This window comes from Cyprinodon tularosa, unplaced genomic scaffold (genome assembly GCF_016077235.1).
Source record: "Cyprinodon tularosa strain WSP-4 unplaced genomic scaffold, ASM1607723v1 ctg622, whole genome shotgun sequence".
NCBI lineage: Eukaryota > Metazoa > Chordata > Actinopteri > Cyprinodontiformes > Cyprinodontidae > Cyprinodon > Cyprinodon tularosa.
In genome coordinates, this window is record NW_024039366.1 from 393951 (window position 1) to 410501 (window position 16551).

General features: G+C 39.5%; 1 protein-coding gene across 4 annotated transcripts; it reads right to left on the bottom strand.

The window, feature by feature from the left end:
• Positions 1–3929: 3929 nt before the first annotated feature.
• Positions 3930–10468, bottom strand: pex12 (peroxisomal biogenesis factor 12). Of its 4 annotated transcripts, none has more exons than XM_038307874.1 (5): positions 10136–10468; positions 9478–9522; positions 8075–8205; positions 7463–7995; positions 3930–4558 (listed from the first exon to the last, which is right to left on the bottom strand). In XM_038307874.1, the coding sequence occupies exons 3-5, from the start codon at positions 8195–8197 to the stop codon at positions 4165–4167; spliced, it is 1050 nt and encodes a 349-aa protein (XP_038163802.1). In that variant the 5' UTR covers positions 8198–8205; positions 9478–9522; positions 10136–10468; the 3' UTR covers positions 3930–4164. The 4 variants fall into 4 exon arrangements, with proteins under 4 accessions (XP_038163802.1, XP_038163801.1, XP_038163800.1 ...); XM_038307873.1 differs by having other exon boundaries at positions 9478–9543; XM_038307872.1 differs by lacking the exon at positions 9478–9522 and having other exon boundaries at positions 8075–8202.
• Positions 10469–16551: the final 6083 nt, after the last annotated feature.

Sequence of the window (16551 nt, forward strand, 5' to 3'; positions counted from 1 at the left end):
TCGTTATGCTACGAAATCCCCCGAAAATTCATGAAATTTTGCCATATTTTTATATGTTGATATATTGACGCGGTATCGATCTATTTTACTAACAAAATCTCACAAGAATTTGCAAAATGTCACAAGAGTTTGTAACAGAACGATGAAATTTCACGAGATTTTGAAAGTAAAATAGATAGATACGGCGTTTTTAAAAATAGATTTGATATCAGCATATGAAAATATATTTGAGTATATTATTTTTCAAAGTGTCAGAAATGGATAACAAAACTGCTATTTTCAATACCTACTTATTTTTGTCCAGCTTTAACATCGGTATCGGTTATCGGCTACATGAGTTTTAAAATTTCGGCATATCGGATATCGGCCAAAATCCCAATATCGTGCATCCCTAATATATATATATATATATATATATATATATATATATATATATATATATATATGTATATTCATATATATATATATATATTCATATATATATATATATATATATATATATATATATATATATATATATATATATATATATATATTCACACACACGCTCCCAATCAGTAGAAATATTATACAGCAAGGGAATAATTTCCCCTGTTATGTTGATGATACTCAGCTATATCTGTCTATAAATCCAGATGAAACTAATTCATTACATACAGTAGTTTACAGGCATTTCTTGAAGACATAAAAGCCTGGATGACTCCTAACTTTCTGCTTCTGAATGCTGACAAAACCAGAGCCTGAAAAATAAGTTGATTAATCAGTCACTTCAACTGGATGGGATTAAATTCATCTCAGATTAAAGTAAAAAATCTTGGTGTTACTTTTTATCAGGACCTGTCATTTAAATCCCATATCAAAGAGGTTCCTTTACTTAATCTGAATAACATTTCAAAAATTACAAATATCCTTTCCAGGGGTGATGCTGAGAAACAGGTCCCTGCATTTGTTACTTTAGTGCTGGACTATTGTAATGCTTTACTCACAGGAAGACTACAAACTCCTTAAAAGCCTTCAGCTGATCTAAAATGCTTCAGCCAGGGTTCTTATGAAATTTTAAAATTTGGCCTCGGCAGATGACAGTCTGGTTCTGCTGGAGATTTCTTCCTGTTAGGAGGGATTTTCCCTTTTAACATGCCTGTCGATGCAGGCATGCCTGGTATGAGGGATCACTTTGGTGTCCTTGAGTCGATGCAATCAGATGGTTTTCCTTACATAGACAACTTTAAACCAATCTGACTGGATAATCTGGTTGAATTGTCTCTGTTAAATACCTTGAAATGACATGTGTTGTCAATTGCTGCGATATAAATTGACTGAATTGATCATATCTCTCCTATATTGGCTTCCCTTCCTGTTAAATGCAGAATATAATTTAAAATCTCACTTCTCACATATAAAGCCTTAAATAGAACAGAACAGTAAATCTCTTTATTGTCCCACAGTGGGGGAATTGTGGTGTTACAGCAGCAGCAAAAGATTACAGCAAAAGTGGTCACACAAATGTGGACCTTAAAACTGTACAAAAATAACAGAATATGTGAAAGAGTTCAACAAATAAAACACTGTACAGTACAGTGTTTTTACAAATATAAATACTGTGCATCTGGAGAATATATAATCAATATTCAGCTGAATATGCCAAGCTGGCCAATGGCCAAGCTCCATCTGATATCAGTGATCTGATTGTTCCTTATCTAACATATGCTCTTGATCTGTTGGTTTACTAGTGGTTTCTAGAAGTTCCTCAAGGTAGAATGGCAGGGAAGTCTTTTAGTCTACCACTCTACCAGTTTTAGTCTGTAAGGCAGACACTCTGTCTACTTTAAAGGTTAGGCTTAAAACTTTCCTTTTTGATGAAGCCTATAGTTAGTGTTTCAGATTATCCCCTCCACTATGTTTTAACTGTTCTGCCTTGTTCTATTTCTATTCTCCAATGCTGTAGTTTTTGTTAGTTAAACCCTTAACAGTATTCTCTCTGGTTATTATCGTCATAGTAGCTTTTTTTCCCCCTTCAGTGTTTAATCCTGTTTCTCTCCTACGTATAGCTATGATCTCAGCTCTCACTGTGACCAACTGGATGTTCTATCTTTCATCCCTTTTGATATGCAAACCAACTCAGGGTTTGTCTGCTTAACCATTTCATTGTTAAACAGAGACAGCTCTGGAGCTAGTTAGTGTTACCTTTACTTACATAGAAAGTATTTATGGAAAGTATCTTTGTCTTATCAGCTTCTATGTTCCTTTTTCTTTGTCAGAACATCCTTGAACCCCAGTCTGCCTTGGCAGATTGCCGCTCATACTGAGCCTGGTTCTGTTCTGTTATTTATGGAATCCTTCATACATCTCTGAAGCAGATATATTTAAGAATGTCTACTTGCATCTGACAGTACCTTCAGATGCAGCAGTTTTTTTTTAAGTTTTTTTTTACCTTTATTTAACCAGGAAGTCCCATTGAGATTCAGAATCTCTTTTTCAAGAGAGACCTGGCCAAGGTAGCAGCCAAACCACAGGAAGTTCATACATATTACAGGAAGTTCATACAACCTGTACCTGTTTTCTGTACAACCGAGTGGTCATCGCTTCAAGTCTGCCTTTTAAACATGTGTCCTTGGGCAAGACACTTCTCCAGCATTGCTTACTGATGGAGGGTAAGAGGGGACAGTGGCGCCTGTCTACTGCAGCCCCGCTTTAGTCAGTGAGCTCCAGGAAGCTGGAAACAGAAAATAATTTATCTTAGAAACTTTGGCTACCTGGACATCTTTTTACTTCTATTCCTTACATTTTAATTATAGACTTGTTAGTTCTTTAATTTAAGCTAATTTTTTGGTATTTAAAAATAAAATCCATCAAAATAATTAGTTTTATTCAAATAATTCATTTATTTGTGGTTTACTGCATACCAAATTAAATAAGTTTTTCAAGATGATGCAAAGTTAAATTTGGCACTATTGCAATTAGTTATAAAACTAAGAAAATTAAGTATAAGGCAAGGCAAATTTATTTGTATAGCACAATTCAGTACAAAGACAATGCAAAGTGCTTTACATGATTAAAATACAGGAAGATAAAACAGAATCAAAGCAAGTAGGAAAAAATAAAAAACAAATAAAATAAAATAAACAAAAAAAAGAATATTAAAAACAGTTGGATTAAAGAAAACATGTTTTTGTTGAATTGTTTAACTAGAACAGTCGAAGGCAATCCTAAACAAATGTGTTTTTAGTCTTGATTTAAAGGAACTCAGGCTTTCCGCACTTTTACAGTTTTCTGGAAGTTTGTTCCAGATAAGTGGAGCATAGGAACTAAATGCTGCTTCTCCATGTTTAGTTCTGGTTCTAGGTATGCAGAGCAGGCTGGAGCCAGAAGACCTGAGTGGTCTGGAGGGTTGATACACTGATAGCAAGTCTGTGATGTATTTAGGTGCTAAGCCATATAAGCAAGTATAAGGAAGCTATCAAACAGAATTGTAGAAAAAAAATTCTCCTTTAATTTTAAAGCTGTGCTAGTAAGCACGCAGCCGTGAGATCGTGCCAACGGCAGTGTTCTGTGGCACGCATGGCAAATTGTAGTTGACAATAAAGAAATTGATGGATTGAGCATCTGTCCTTAACATTTCTTACTGCATTACTTTTAATTTTATACTTTAAGTAGTTTTAAAAATGGTGCTTTTACAATTTTACTGCAGTAAAAAGCTTAAATTGATGTCCTTATTACTACAAAAGTGTTTTTAAACAGTAGGATTTATACTTCTACTTCAGTAATACACATTTTAACCTTTTGATAAATATGGACAACTTTGAAGCCCATGAAAGGTGAAGAGGATATATCTGGATTCAACCAAGACTCAATGGGAATCCTGCAATGTGGCTAAATTTGAAAAAGCTCTGCAAAGGAAGCTGAAACAGACTTTATTAGCAGCACTAGAATATATATTATGATCTTTATTTAATCAATGCTTATTTATCAATGCTAAGTAAAAAACACCATTGGATCCAAATTTCTCAACACTGAGAGTAAAATATTCACAGCAAAGAGGGATAATTCTACTCTTTATAAAGTCCTTTCTATAGAGCTGTTGATACAAGCAGAGTTAGGAATTGAGATAAAAGGAAGGCCACATTTCTCCAAAGAGGGTCAGCAGCCAAAGCAGCCTTCAGAAAGTTAACTCTCCGGCTCATAGATCTTGATGAGGTGTTGCAGTTCTGTGGGGAATCCAGTGAGCGGACAGCAGCGGTTAGCCTTGACGTAAGCGTAAACGCAGCGATAACAGAAGACAAAGCCTGATGTCGACAGTACGGTGGAGTTGGTCCGCAGCTTTAGGCACAGGGGACAATTCTTCTTGTCGGCGGCTGCCTGCGTGTCGAGGCCCTGCAGATGGAGCGGGGGTGGAGGAGCTGGCAGGGAGGTAGCGGTTTTCACCGTGCTTTGGTTTTCTGAGGAATACCACCACTCCAGGAACTGTAGGAAGAAGACGCCCAGAGAGAGGGAGGTGGAGAGGGAGACGGCTGCACCCTGTGCGGCTTGGGACAGCAGCCACCATGTTCTCTGCACCAGCCTGCAAACATAGGAACATGTTTCTTGGTTTAGACTCAGATTTACACCTTAGTTCAGCCAAACTGTTGCATGCAGGATCATCTTTACTTAAACAGGGTTTATACAGGAATGAGTTGATGTTAATGAAATGAACAACAGGTGCCCTAGAGGGGCAACAACGAGACAAGCATCAAAACAAGAATGATTTTACAGGTGGAGGCCACTGACATTTTTCCCCTCCTAATTTTTTTTTTTCCCCAAATAAGATGTTAATTTTTTCAGCCACTTTTGTTGAAATTTTTGTTTTCCCATTCGCTAGCTTTTTCTCCGCCTCGAGCTTCTCTTCCGACATACAGCTTTACGATCAACCTGAAGCATTTCTGCGCAGACATGTGGAACCAGTTATATCTGATGTAATGTATCTGACAAAATTCTCATTAAAAATTTATTTTTTTTAAATAAAGCATTTTAAATGCCACGATAATCACATTTAATTAAATTTAATGCCAATTAAGGCCTTAAATTAAAAAATTATAGTTTAATGATTTTTAATGACCTATGGAAACCCTGTAAAACAAAGGAAGAGGAATGATAAAAGAAAACACTGAAATATTGTTTCTTCAGGTGAAAGAAGACATTATTAGATTTTTTTTAAATGTCCTATTAAATAAAATATAGCAGCTGTTTGTTTAGTGAATGTAACAACATTTTCCCTTTGAAACAGAGAAAGTGCTGCTGGCCCTTTCTAAACAGGGTCCCTTAACTTCCCCTTTTAAAATGTAAGACTTTAAAACTTACATTTCCAGATTATTACCTCTGCCAAGGAGGTTTTGTTTTGTTTTGTCCGTATGTCGGTCGGGGTACAGGATAACATGAAACATTATGAACGGATTTTAATAAAATTGTCACCAAAGGTGCACCTCAGTCCAAAGAACAAACCGTTAAATGTTGGTGATGATCTACATCATTTTCTAAAGGATTCTTTAACATTATTTGGCAGGACAAGCAGTTCCCCTCTGAACCAGAAGATGGCAGCAGTGACTATTGACAACTTCAGCATCTGACAGAATTTTTTAGAATAAAGACAAAAACACAGGAAAAGTGAGCCACGATTTGCTCAAAGTCAACATCTGCTCATCAAACAAGAAAGCAGAGTGAATGACGGTGAGAGCAGAACAAACACCAGAGGCTGCAGACACACACTGGGCCTTATTTAGAAACTTATGAAAAGATTTTAAGGGGATTTTTCCCAAAGATAGAAAGAAGATTCTAAGCTATGATTCATTAACGCTTGGTAATAATCTAGATTATAGGAGTTTTACCTTTAGGTGTAAATCACAATAAAATTGTGATTTACAAAATTGGCTGCTTGGCGGAAGTCTGCTTTTCTAGTTTTAAAGCATTTTTAGCTAAATTTACCTATTACGTTTTTTTTGTTTTTGTTTTACAGATACTTCACAAAGATCAGGTTTTAATCTAAAGTCTGCAAAAACACTGACTTCAGAGTCAGAAGGATACATGAATCTATGAAAGAAACAAACAGATGAAGGAGATAATGAATGAAAGCAGAGAAAAATGGACAGATTATTTAACAAATGGCGACGTTAGCAGATGGACAGATGAACAAAGATAAATGGTTTGAAAGATGAATGGATTCATAGTTTCTCAAGTTGGAATCCTTTTTTAGGAATCAATGACTAATAAAAATCGGTATTCTAATTAGGCCTGGGCGATAAACCGGATTGCTTTTCCCATGTCGGTGAATGAAATAAACGTGATTTTGCTGTTTTTCCTGTGTGCGATGTTGGGTGGTTCCTTCCCCTTTAAGACACTGCAGCATGTGGGGAGTCACATGACTCCACCGATCCAGTCGGAACACACAAAGAGAATGGTGGATGAGCCCATTGAAGCGTTAACAGGGCTGTAAACGAAATTACATTAGTTAATCCTGTGAAGCTGAGTGATAGCAGAGATTAAGCTGAGCATGCAGAGAAAAAGTTGAAAGCGGTTTGTCGGAGTTAAATGGGCAGCAGATCGGATTTGAGGTTGTACGAGTTTAAACGATGCACATTTTTCTCACTGCACACTCAGTTCAGAGGCACACAAATTACACCATAGATGATGAGCAAAGGGACACGAAATGCAAAGTTTTTCTGAAAACTGTCTTGGAATACCCAAAGTAACACATCCAACCTCCCCGTGCAGCAAAGCCACACTGTGGAGTTCAAAGATATGCAAAAGGCTACATTACCTTTGCACAAAACTGTTTACAAGAGAGGAAACATTTTTCTCCTATTCAATGAGATGTTGTTTAAAGTTTAAACCTGAATGGGCTCAAGACTTTAATATTTAAATAAAACTAATATGTAATGTGATTTATTGAATAAGTAAATTATTAATAAATCAGTTGCATTTCTTGCACATGCTTTTATTTGTCATACAGGAGCCGGAGCATTTATCGTGCATATATACATCTTTACCCTCGCATAAAGGTCAAACTGCCCAAATTATTGTGATTTAGATTTGAGATCATATTTCCCTGCCCCAATTCTAAATTGTTGAATATCGTTTGTTTTGTTAAAACTACTAAAAACTTTCTCTGCTGCACCCATGTCTTCTTTCTTATTTTGGGTATTTGCCATTAAGCCCAGAAATCTTTCCCTTCACTCCTGCCTTCAACGTTTGCTCTCTGTCTGCTGGTGGTGCAGAAGTGCATCATCTCAGCTGTAAATACTGATTCTGAAGGGCACGCTGCATATTTTCATGGAGCTTTTCTCATGTAATGCCATATTAGGAGCCTTCATGCACAATAGAATTCAGTGTATCAGTCTAATTGGGACAGAACCACTTGGAGAGGAAACCAATATAACATTTATCAGAAAAACCAGCTTAGCATCCCACTACGTGTGTCCTTAAGATCACGAACCTCCCATCTGCTGGCTTCGCAGGGCTGGATTTGTGCTCCATATCTATGAGGTCCTGACCACTGAGTCTTGCCAATCTGACGTTGGCCAACCACAGCAGGGGACTGTGCGTCCTGCTGACTCCAAAAACAAAAAGCAGATGCTGGCAGAAGACCCAGGCCTGGTAGGCCGAGCTGATATATGGGTATGCTGCCACTGCTGCTCGGTACAATCTCAGCTTCCAGGTCTGTGCCAGCCTGATAGAGAAGTCTTCCTCCTCCCTCTGCTGAGCCAGCATGGCCTCAAGCCTGGCCCGCAGGTACGGCAGCAGGCACAGGAGCAGCAGGGACCTGCAGCTCAAACTCCTGCCAAGGCCCAGGCGTGCGGGGAGGCTCCGTCGTGCTGGGACTCTCTTCAGTCCATAGAAGTTCTCAGAGAAGGAGGCGCTGCAGTGGGACAGGAAGTGGTTCTGCAGGAGGACATCCAGCAGCAGGTAAAGCTCGTCAAAGCATCTCCACAGGAAACCGAAGCGTGAAGGGTTGGATTCAGCCAGAACCTAGGACGGTGAGAGCAGAGGGATAATATTATAAAGCCCTGCTGACAACCAGATTGGACGGGTTCCAGTTTAGCCTAACCATGATGGCGTGTCTCAGTGCAGGTCTGACTGCTTCCATCAGAGAGTCCTGGGCTAGAACTTCAAAGATGGATGGCAGTTCATTAACAGCCGCTGAGGTCAGATGGGCTCCGGCCTCCGCCATGACTGCTACTGCAAAAAAAAAAAAACAATACATAAAAACAACTTTGCAACAAATCAGCTGTTTTTTGGGGTTTTTTTTGCAGCGGCAACAAACAAGACAGAAGAACAACAACAGGCATTTACATGTGGCCTTGGAACCGTCATAGAGAAGACAGAGGGCAGGTGTTCTGAACTAATTAACTATCTCATGTTGTCAAAGAGGAATTCTGCCATTTTTTAAGTCATTGTGTTTGGGTCATTGTAGACATTTGTTCCCCTAAGGACGTTTATAACCCCGGAGCTCATGATCCATTCTGCTGTAGACTTTTTGTTTTTTCTCAGGATCACAGGCCAATCACAGGGGTGTTGATTGATCACCCAATCAACGCCCCTCATTTGACTTCAGTTCCATGTGCACAGATCAGACATCTTTATGGTTTAAGATGGGATTTTGGTCATGGTAAATAAAAAGTACATGATGAAGGTAACTGTATGTGGTTACATTTTAAAGTTGGTTTCATTAGTTTTTTAGCTAATGCCTTTCATATCTAAGTAAAATTGTAACTGTGGGATAGCCTTCACTGAATCAAAAATCAGACTGAATCATGAATCGAATCGATTTGGTGAATCTGAATCGATACCCAGCTCTACTGGATAGTTTACTGACAGACAGAAACTTTTTTTTTAACTCAAATTTTAGCATATTTACTGTTCTAAGAGGGTTGCAAAAGGCATGGTTTAGTCTCTATTTTCCACCTAATGATTAATTGATTACTAATCTAGGTGAAGAATATTTCAGTCATAGATCAATCACTATTATGATATCAGCCCTAGTTACCTAGTTAGGTATGAAACCAGAGTGAGTTACTGGTGTATAAAGATGAAAAACTACAAAGTTTTTTTTATAAATTAATGTGACATCCTGCTGCTCTGTCATTTGTTGTTTTAAGTCTTTTACAATTTGGTTTTTTATTAGACTTAAAGCTGTTTGTGTGTATTTACAATTACAGCTGAGCTATGACACTGCATGTGCACAGGGGGTAAACAAGGAAGTAGCATACCGTGGCTAAGCCAGTTAGCACTTCCAAGCATAGAGTGGAAACTAGATGAGATCCAGCGTGAAGAAAAAGAAAAATATTTGGTACCAAGAGGGATACGACTCAAATAGTGCTTAGAATGCAGAATTTATGTCTCTGAAGCTAAAGCTGCCAAAATTTTAAGATATGGCTAAATTGACAATGTTTAATGATCTCAATGCTGGCTCTACAGTCCAAATGATTTTAGAAATTGGTTGATTCTTACCTTAATGCTGCGGTAGATTGGCTAGAACAAAGAGTTTCTGTAGATCTGTTTATCACAGGATATGTTCTGTTATGCCAGAGACAAATTTGCACAATAGGCATATTTTTTGTCAAACTAAACAAGAAGACATATTTGTAAAAAAAAATAAAAAAAATATTGAGTCTATTTCTCAGGATGAAAGAAGCATAAGGAAATAACAGCAATGCAGATCAATGACATAGCAGCAAATGCATTTTATAAAAACAAACTAACAAACGTCACTCTTCTTAATAAACTCTACAATATCAGTCCTCATGGTGTAAGCTTACTGCTGAAAGCCTGAATTGAGCAAGTATATGATTGTTCTATTTAATTCAACCCAATATCTGATCAATTCAAACTCGGTCCAGCACAGTAACAAAAATACAAATAATAATAATAAAAAAAGCAGATTTCTTCAGGAGTTAAAGGGAAATAATAACAAACACAAATTCACTACATGTTAACGACTGTCCTTGGTTGGTGACTCCTTATAGGACTTTGAACCCGGTTTGAAAAAGAAACAGTTAGTGATATATTTAGGTTTTCAGAATTATTCAAAATAAGTTGCTGTGAGATTAAATTGTGTGTATAATAAATACCACATTGATCTTATGAAATTCTGCTAAATTTAACTCACCTTCCTGTAGTTGTTGTTTGCAGCAAAGCGGCGTCGATTTCTACGCGTCTTAGTCACAAGAAGATTTAAGAACATGGTGAAGTGCACCAGGAATAACACACCAGGATAAGAGCATCGCGGCGGCGCTTTCTTGTCCAGCGGTCAGCAGCCAGAATCAGCTCCGACAGAACCGAGGAATACCCACTTCGTCTGGCAGCGACACCCTTTCTTCTTCTTCTCACGGAGTTTATGGGCTGTTAGCAAAAACGTTAACGAGCACATTACTGCCACCAACCGGTATAGAGTGTGAATAATCGTTTAAGCTTCTTCTTCTTTGTTAGATTGGCGGATTGCAAACAGTTTGGCTCTGTTCGAAAACCTGGGCTGCATCCTCCAAGGACGCGGTCTACCTAGACTGGATCCTTCGAAGTCCTTGAAAATAAGGAGACCGGAAGAGTTTTGGCTGTGAATTCGAACAGGTCTACATTTCGGAGGGTTTTACCGCCGTATGCTCTGTTGCTTAGCAACCGTGAAAGTTGACACACAAAGCAGGAAAATAATGAAAAGCGAAGTTTTCAAAATTGTTTATTTATTTATTTTTTATAATAAAGTTAACAAAGACTACACTCACAAGAATCCAGAGTGGAATAAAGATTCCAACAGCAGGAACAAATAAAAGCAAATATAATGATAGAAACCTCAGTCAAGTTAAATAACATGCTGCTGTCATTTTGCACATCTCTGATGTTGCTGCTATTTTCAAATATCCATTACTGTAAAAATGTCCATAGCTACATATTGGTTATTTATTCTTCAGTTATATACTGTTAAAACACTTTACAGAATTGTATTGTTTATATTTTAACTCTCCCCTATGATGTTATGCTTATACATTTTTCTAAGGTTCACATTTGTGTGACCATTTTAATAATCTTTCTGTTGCTGTAAATTTGCCCATTGTGAGTCAATAAAGGGACTTTCTATTCTATAAAAGGGGTAGAAATACACTATATTGCCAAAAGTATTTGCTCACCCATCCAAATTATTGGAATCAGGTGTTCCAATCACTTCCATGGCCACAGGTGTATAAATTCAAGCACCTAGGCATGCAGACTGTTTTTACAAACATTTGTGAAAGAATGGGTCGCTCTCAGGAGCTCAGTGAATTCCAGCGTGGAACTGTGATAGGATGCCACCTGTGCAACAAATCCAGTCGTGAAATTTCCTCGCTCCTAAATATTCCACAGTCAACTGTCAGCTGTATTATAAGAAAATGGAAGTGTTTGGGAACGACAGCAACTCAGCCACGAAGTGGTAGGCCACGTAAACTGACGGAGCGGGGTCAGCGGATGCTGACGCGCATAGTGCGAAGAGGTCGCCAACTTTCTGCAGAGTCAATCACTACAGACCTCCAAACTTCATGTGGCCTTCAGATTAGCTCAAGAACAGTGCGCAGAGAGCTTCATGGAATGGGTTTCCATGGTCGAGCAGCTGCATCCAAGCCACACATCACCAAGTGCAATGCAAAGCGTCGGATGCGGTGGTGTAAAGCACGCCGCCACTGGACTCTAGAGCAGTGGAGACGCGTTCTCTGGAGTGACGAATCGCGCTTCTCCATCTGGCAATCTGATGGACGGGTCTGGGTTTGGCGGTTGCCAGGAGAACGGTACTTGTCTGACTGCATTGTGCCAAGTGTAAAGTTTGGTGGAGGGGGGATTATGGTGTGGGGTTGTTTTTCAGGAGCTGGGCTTGGCCCCTTAGTTCCAGTGAAAGGAACTCTGAATGCTTCAGCATACCAAGACATTTTGGACAATTCCATGCTCCCAACTTTGTGGGAACAGTTTGGAGCTGGCCCCTTCCTCTTCCAACATGACTGTGCACCAGTGCACAAAGCAAGGTCCATAAAGACATGGATGACAGAGTCTGGTGTGGATGAACTTGACTGGCCTGCACAGAGTCCTGACCTCAACCCGATAGAACACCTTTGGGATGAATTAGAGCGGAGACTGAGAGCCAGGCCTTCTCGTCCAACATCAGTGTGCGACCTCACAAATGCGCTTCTGGAAGAATGGTCAAAAATTCCCATAAACACACTCCTAAACCTTGTGGACAGCCTTCCCAGAAGAGTTGAAGCTGTTCTAGCTGCAAAGGGTGGACCGACGTCATATTGAACCCTATGGATTAGGAACGGGATGTCACTTAAGCTCATATGTGAGTCAAGGCAGGTGAGCAAATACTTTTGGCAATATAGTGTATATAAGTAAATCTAAACAATGTATGTATAAAAAATATATCTGCAAAATCTCTAATATTCAACAACAAAAAATACTTAGTTAACCATACTAACAAAACAGCAATAAAAAAATAAAATATCAGATTTATAGTCCCCACACTGCCGATCTATTAGAATCTGTTTTTAAATTACAGCCAAACCCATTTACACAGTAACAGATAAAAACCTTTAGATAAATCAAACATTACCGCCACATATCTGACTCAAAAACCATTAAAACAACTATTTTCATTCATTTCAGACGGAACTATTAACAGACTTGTATTATATTTAAACTGAACTTCCAATTTTCACTACTGTTCGGCGCCAACTGACCTTTCCTCTGATCACGGAGCAGCCGGCTTGCTTGGTCTCGCAATGAATCCTGGGTAAACCAGGGATACCGAGTATACATCAACCAGACCTCGGAGCCGCGATATGACGTAATCGTCCTTCGAATCTCACCATCCAAGGACGCGTCCCAGGATTTCGAACCGAGCAATCATTTAAGCTTCTTCTTCTTTGTTAGATTGGCGGATTGCAAACAGCTTATAGGTGCATACCGCCACATACTTTACATGAGTGTGTAGCTCTATAGTGCCACCTACTATATTCTATTTTTTATTGTGTTTTATAAAAATAAAAACAATGCTTTATTAATAACCAAATGTTCCTCCTTATCTCCATCTGTCCCTAAAATTCCTGTAATACTCCATTCTCTCGCTTTTTCCATAATTACTTTCCTCATCCTCTCTCTTTCAGTTGCATATTTAATTCAATCCATCAAAAGATGATCCACATTTCCTTTTCTTTCACAACCCTCACATAAGTCATTATTTCTCTTCCCTAGTATAAACAAAAACTCATTCAAGTAGGTAAGTCCAGTTCTGGTATAAATGATCTCTTCCCTTCTGCTTCTTTCTCCATAATTTTTAACAATTACAGATTTTTTAACTCTATATAATCTTCCTTTCTCATCTTCACCCCATATTATTTGCCATAATTCTGTTTCTCTATTCTTAATTATTGCTTTACCTTCCCCTTTCCCAAATGCAATCTGATCTATAGTCTGCGTTCCCAAAGCCTTTTTAGCTATCTTGTCTGCTATTTCATTTCCTCTCATCCCTTCGTGTGCTGGAACCCAACAGAACTGAACATCTGTTCCATACCTAAATAACCTAAACAAACTCTGATTAATTTCTATTACAAGGTCTTTCCTATTATTTCCTCCTGAATGAATGCTTTCTATTGCAACTCTGGAATCTATGCAAATCACCACCCTGTCCAGTTTGACCTCCTTCACCCACTGTAAACTAAAAATAATTGCTACCATTTCTGCTGTGTATATAGATGAAAGTTCTGTTAATCTTTTACATATACATATATTAAAATCTGGAATGAACATCCCTATTCCCACATTTCCCTTAGAATAGTTTGAACCATTTGTGTACATTTTTAAATAACTAAAATTCAATTGTCTAACATATAAGCTAGTTTTAACCTCAACTTTATTAGGTTTCCATTCTCTTCTCATTTAATGTATTTTAAAGTTGTTGTTCCATATGCCATGATCATAGCTTTTGGACATTGGGAACCAGTGTCCATATTTCATTTTGACATGATGAACAGCTGCAGGACCTCTGCAGACCCCCCCCCCCCCCCCAAAAAAAGCTAAATCAAACATTGTTTGGCCAAATAATGTTTTATTCACCTACTGGATTTGCATTGTGAATTGGTTTGAAAACATTCCTATTTCTATTTTCCGCAGGACCTGACATAATTCTTCCACTTATCCTGCGTTGGGTCACGGGGATAGCAGCTTCAATAGGGAGGCCCAGACTTCCCTCCCCAGCCACTTGGGCCAGCTCCTCCTGGGGAATCCCAAGGCAATCCCAGGCCAGCCGAGAAACATAATCCCTCCAGCGTGTCCTGGGTCTCACCTGGGCCTCCTCCCAGTGGGATGTGCCTAGAACGCCTCACCAGGGAGACGTCCAGGAGGAATCCTAATCAGATGCCCGAGCCACCTCAACTGGCTCCTCTCGATGCAGAGGAGCAGCAGGCCTACTCTGAGTCCTCCCCCAATGACTGAGCTCCTCATCCTATCTATATAAGGGAGAGTCTGGACACACTTTGGAGAAAACTCATTTCATATCCGGGATCTTGTTCTTTCGGTCATGACCCAAAGCTCATGACCATAGATTAGGATAGGTACATAGATCGACCGGTAAATCGAGAGTTTTGCTTTTCGGCTCAGCTCTCTCTTCATCACAACAGACCGGTACAGTGCAAGCTTGAGAGCAGACACCTCACCAATCCGCCTATCAATCTCCCGTTCCATCTTCCCCTCATTCGTGAACCATACCCCAAGATACTTAAACTCCTCCACTAGCAGCAGTCATTCCTCCCCAATCCGGAGAAGGCACTCTGCACTTATCCTTATCCTGGTCACTTCACACTCAGCTGCAAACCGCTCCAGTGAGAGCTGTAGATCACGCCCTGATGAAGCCAATAGAACCACATCATCTGTGAATAACACAGATGCAATCCTAAGGACACCAAAACAGATCCCCTCAACACCTTGGTTGCGCCTAGAAATTCTGTCCATAAAAGTTATGAACAGAATTAGTGACAAAAGACAACCTTGGCAGAGTCCATCCTGCACCAGAAATTTGTCTGACCTACTGCCGGCAATGTGGACCAGGCTCTGACATCGGTCACACAGAGATGTAACAGCCGCTATTAAAGGGCCTGGTACTCGATACTCTCGGAGTACCCCCCGCAGGACCCCCCGAGGGACAAGGTCTAATGCCTTCTCCAAATCCACAAAACACATGTAGACTGGTTCGGCAAACTCCCATGCACCCTCCAGAATCCTGCTTAGGGTGTAGAGCTGATCCAGTCTTCCATGGCCAGGACGAAAACCACGCTGCTCTTCCTGAATCCGGAATAGACCTTACCAGGGAGGCTTAAGAGTGTGATTCCTCTGTAGGTGGAATCCTCCCTGGGCTGCCACCTTATCGTGGTGGAGGGGTTTGAGTGTCCCAATGACCTTAGGAGCTATGCTGTCTGGGTGCTTTATGCCCCCTAGTAGGGTCACCCAAGGCAGACAGGTCCTAGGTGAGGAACCAGACAAAGAGCAGCCCAAAGACCCGTAATGATGAGTAAAATAAATGGACGTAGTGTTCCCTCACCCCGTTTTTCCCCATGGAACCCTGGTAAGGCACAGCCCGAAGAGGAAACATGGGTTCCCCTTCCAATGGGCTCACCACCTGTATGAGGGGCCAAACGGGTTGGGTGCAATTTGTGATGGGTGGCAGTCGAGGGCAGGGACCTTGGCGTTCTGATCCTCGGCTGAAGAAGCTGGCTCTTGATTTTTGTTAATAAACTCTTATATTTTGAACAGAAGATGTGGTGAATTTTTTCCATGTATGTGCAGAATTAACTGTTTGACCCTGATTAGTGCTCGAATCACTCTTTCATTTATTGTTCTATCACACAGCTAGTAGGGTGTGTGTTCAGAAACAGTATATAACAGCTGAAAAAATATTTGATTAAATAAGATATTTTACCACCGGGGAAGGCAATAAACATCTTAAAGTATCAGAAATATACATTCCCAGCTGGCTGGAAATAAAATAGAATATAAAATCCCAACGTTAATGTGACATCCTATCTGGATGGGCATTGAACATAAAATTACAACAAAGTCCACTTTTGTTTCTGGAAAGAACCATGACGGTACAGCACTGGTTGGGTTATTTTTACAGAATTTCTTATCATCCAATTCATATACTGTATTTTTGCCCATTCATTCGCAGTCCAGCCAAAGCCCTTTCTTGTAAATTTTTAATATTCCCAACAGTTCTTAATTATGCTTGGGTTTCCTTCACTACTGCTTTTAATTCTGATCCAATATGAAAGTGCTATTTTGACCCGTCTTATTTTTAAAGGAGTTTCTCCAGCCTCTATTAAAAGAGCATTAATGGTAGTCTTAGTTGCTTCAGTAGCTATACTTAATGCCCTCTATTGCAATTTATCTGCTATTTGTAACGATGATTTTGCTGCTGTTCCATATACCATACATACGTAATCTATTGCTGATCTCAAAAGTGCCCTGTAGATATTCAGTAGTGACTGCTTATCAGCCCCCAACCATTCCCAGCCA

Coding starts and splice junctions, on each gene's coding strand:
- pex12 (XM_038307872.1), bottom strand. CDS start 8,197: ATGGCGGAGGCCGGAGCCCATCTGACCTCAGCGGCTGTTAATGAACTG. Junction 7,996..8,074: donor CACTGAGACACGCCATCATG/GTTAGGCTAAAC, acceptor TCACCGTCCTAG/GTTCTGGCTGAATCCAACCC. Junction 4,559..7,462: donor GCGAAGCCAGCAGATGGGAG/GTTCGTGATCTT, acceptor CTATGTTTGCAG/GCTGGTGCAGAGAACATGGT.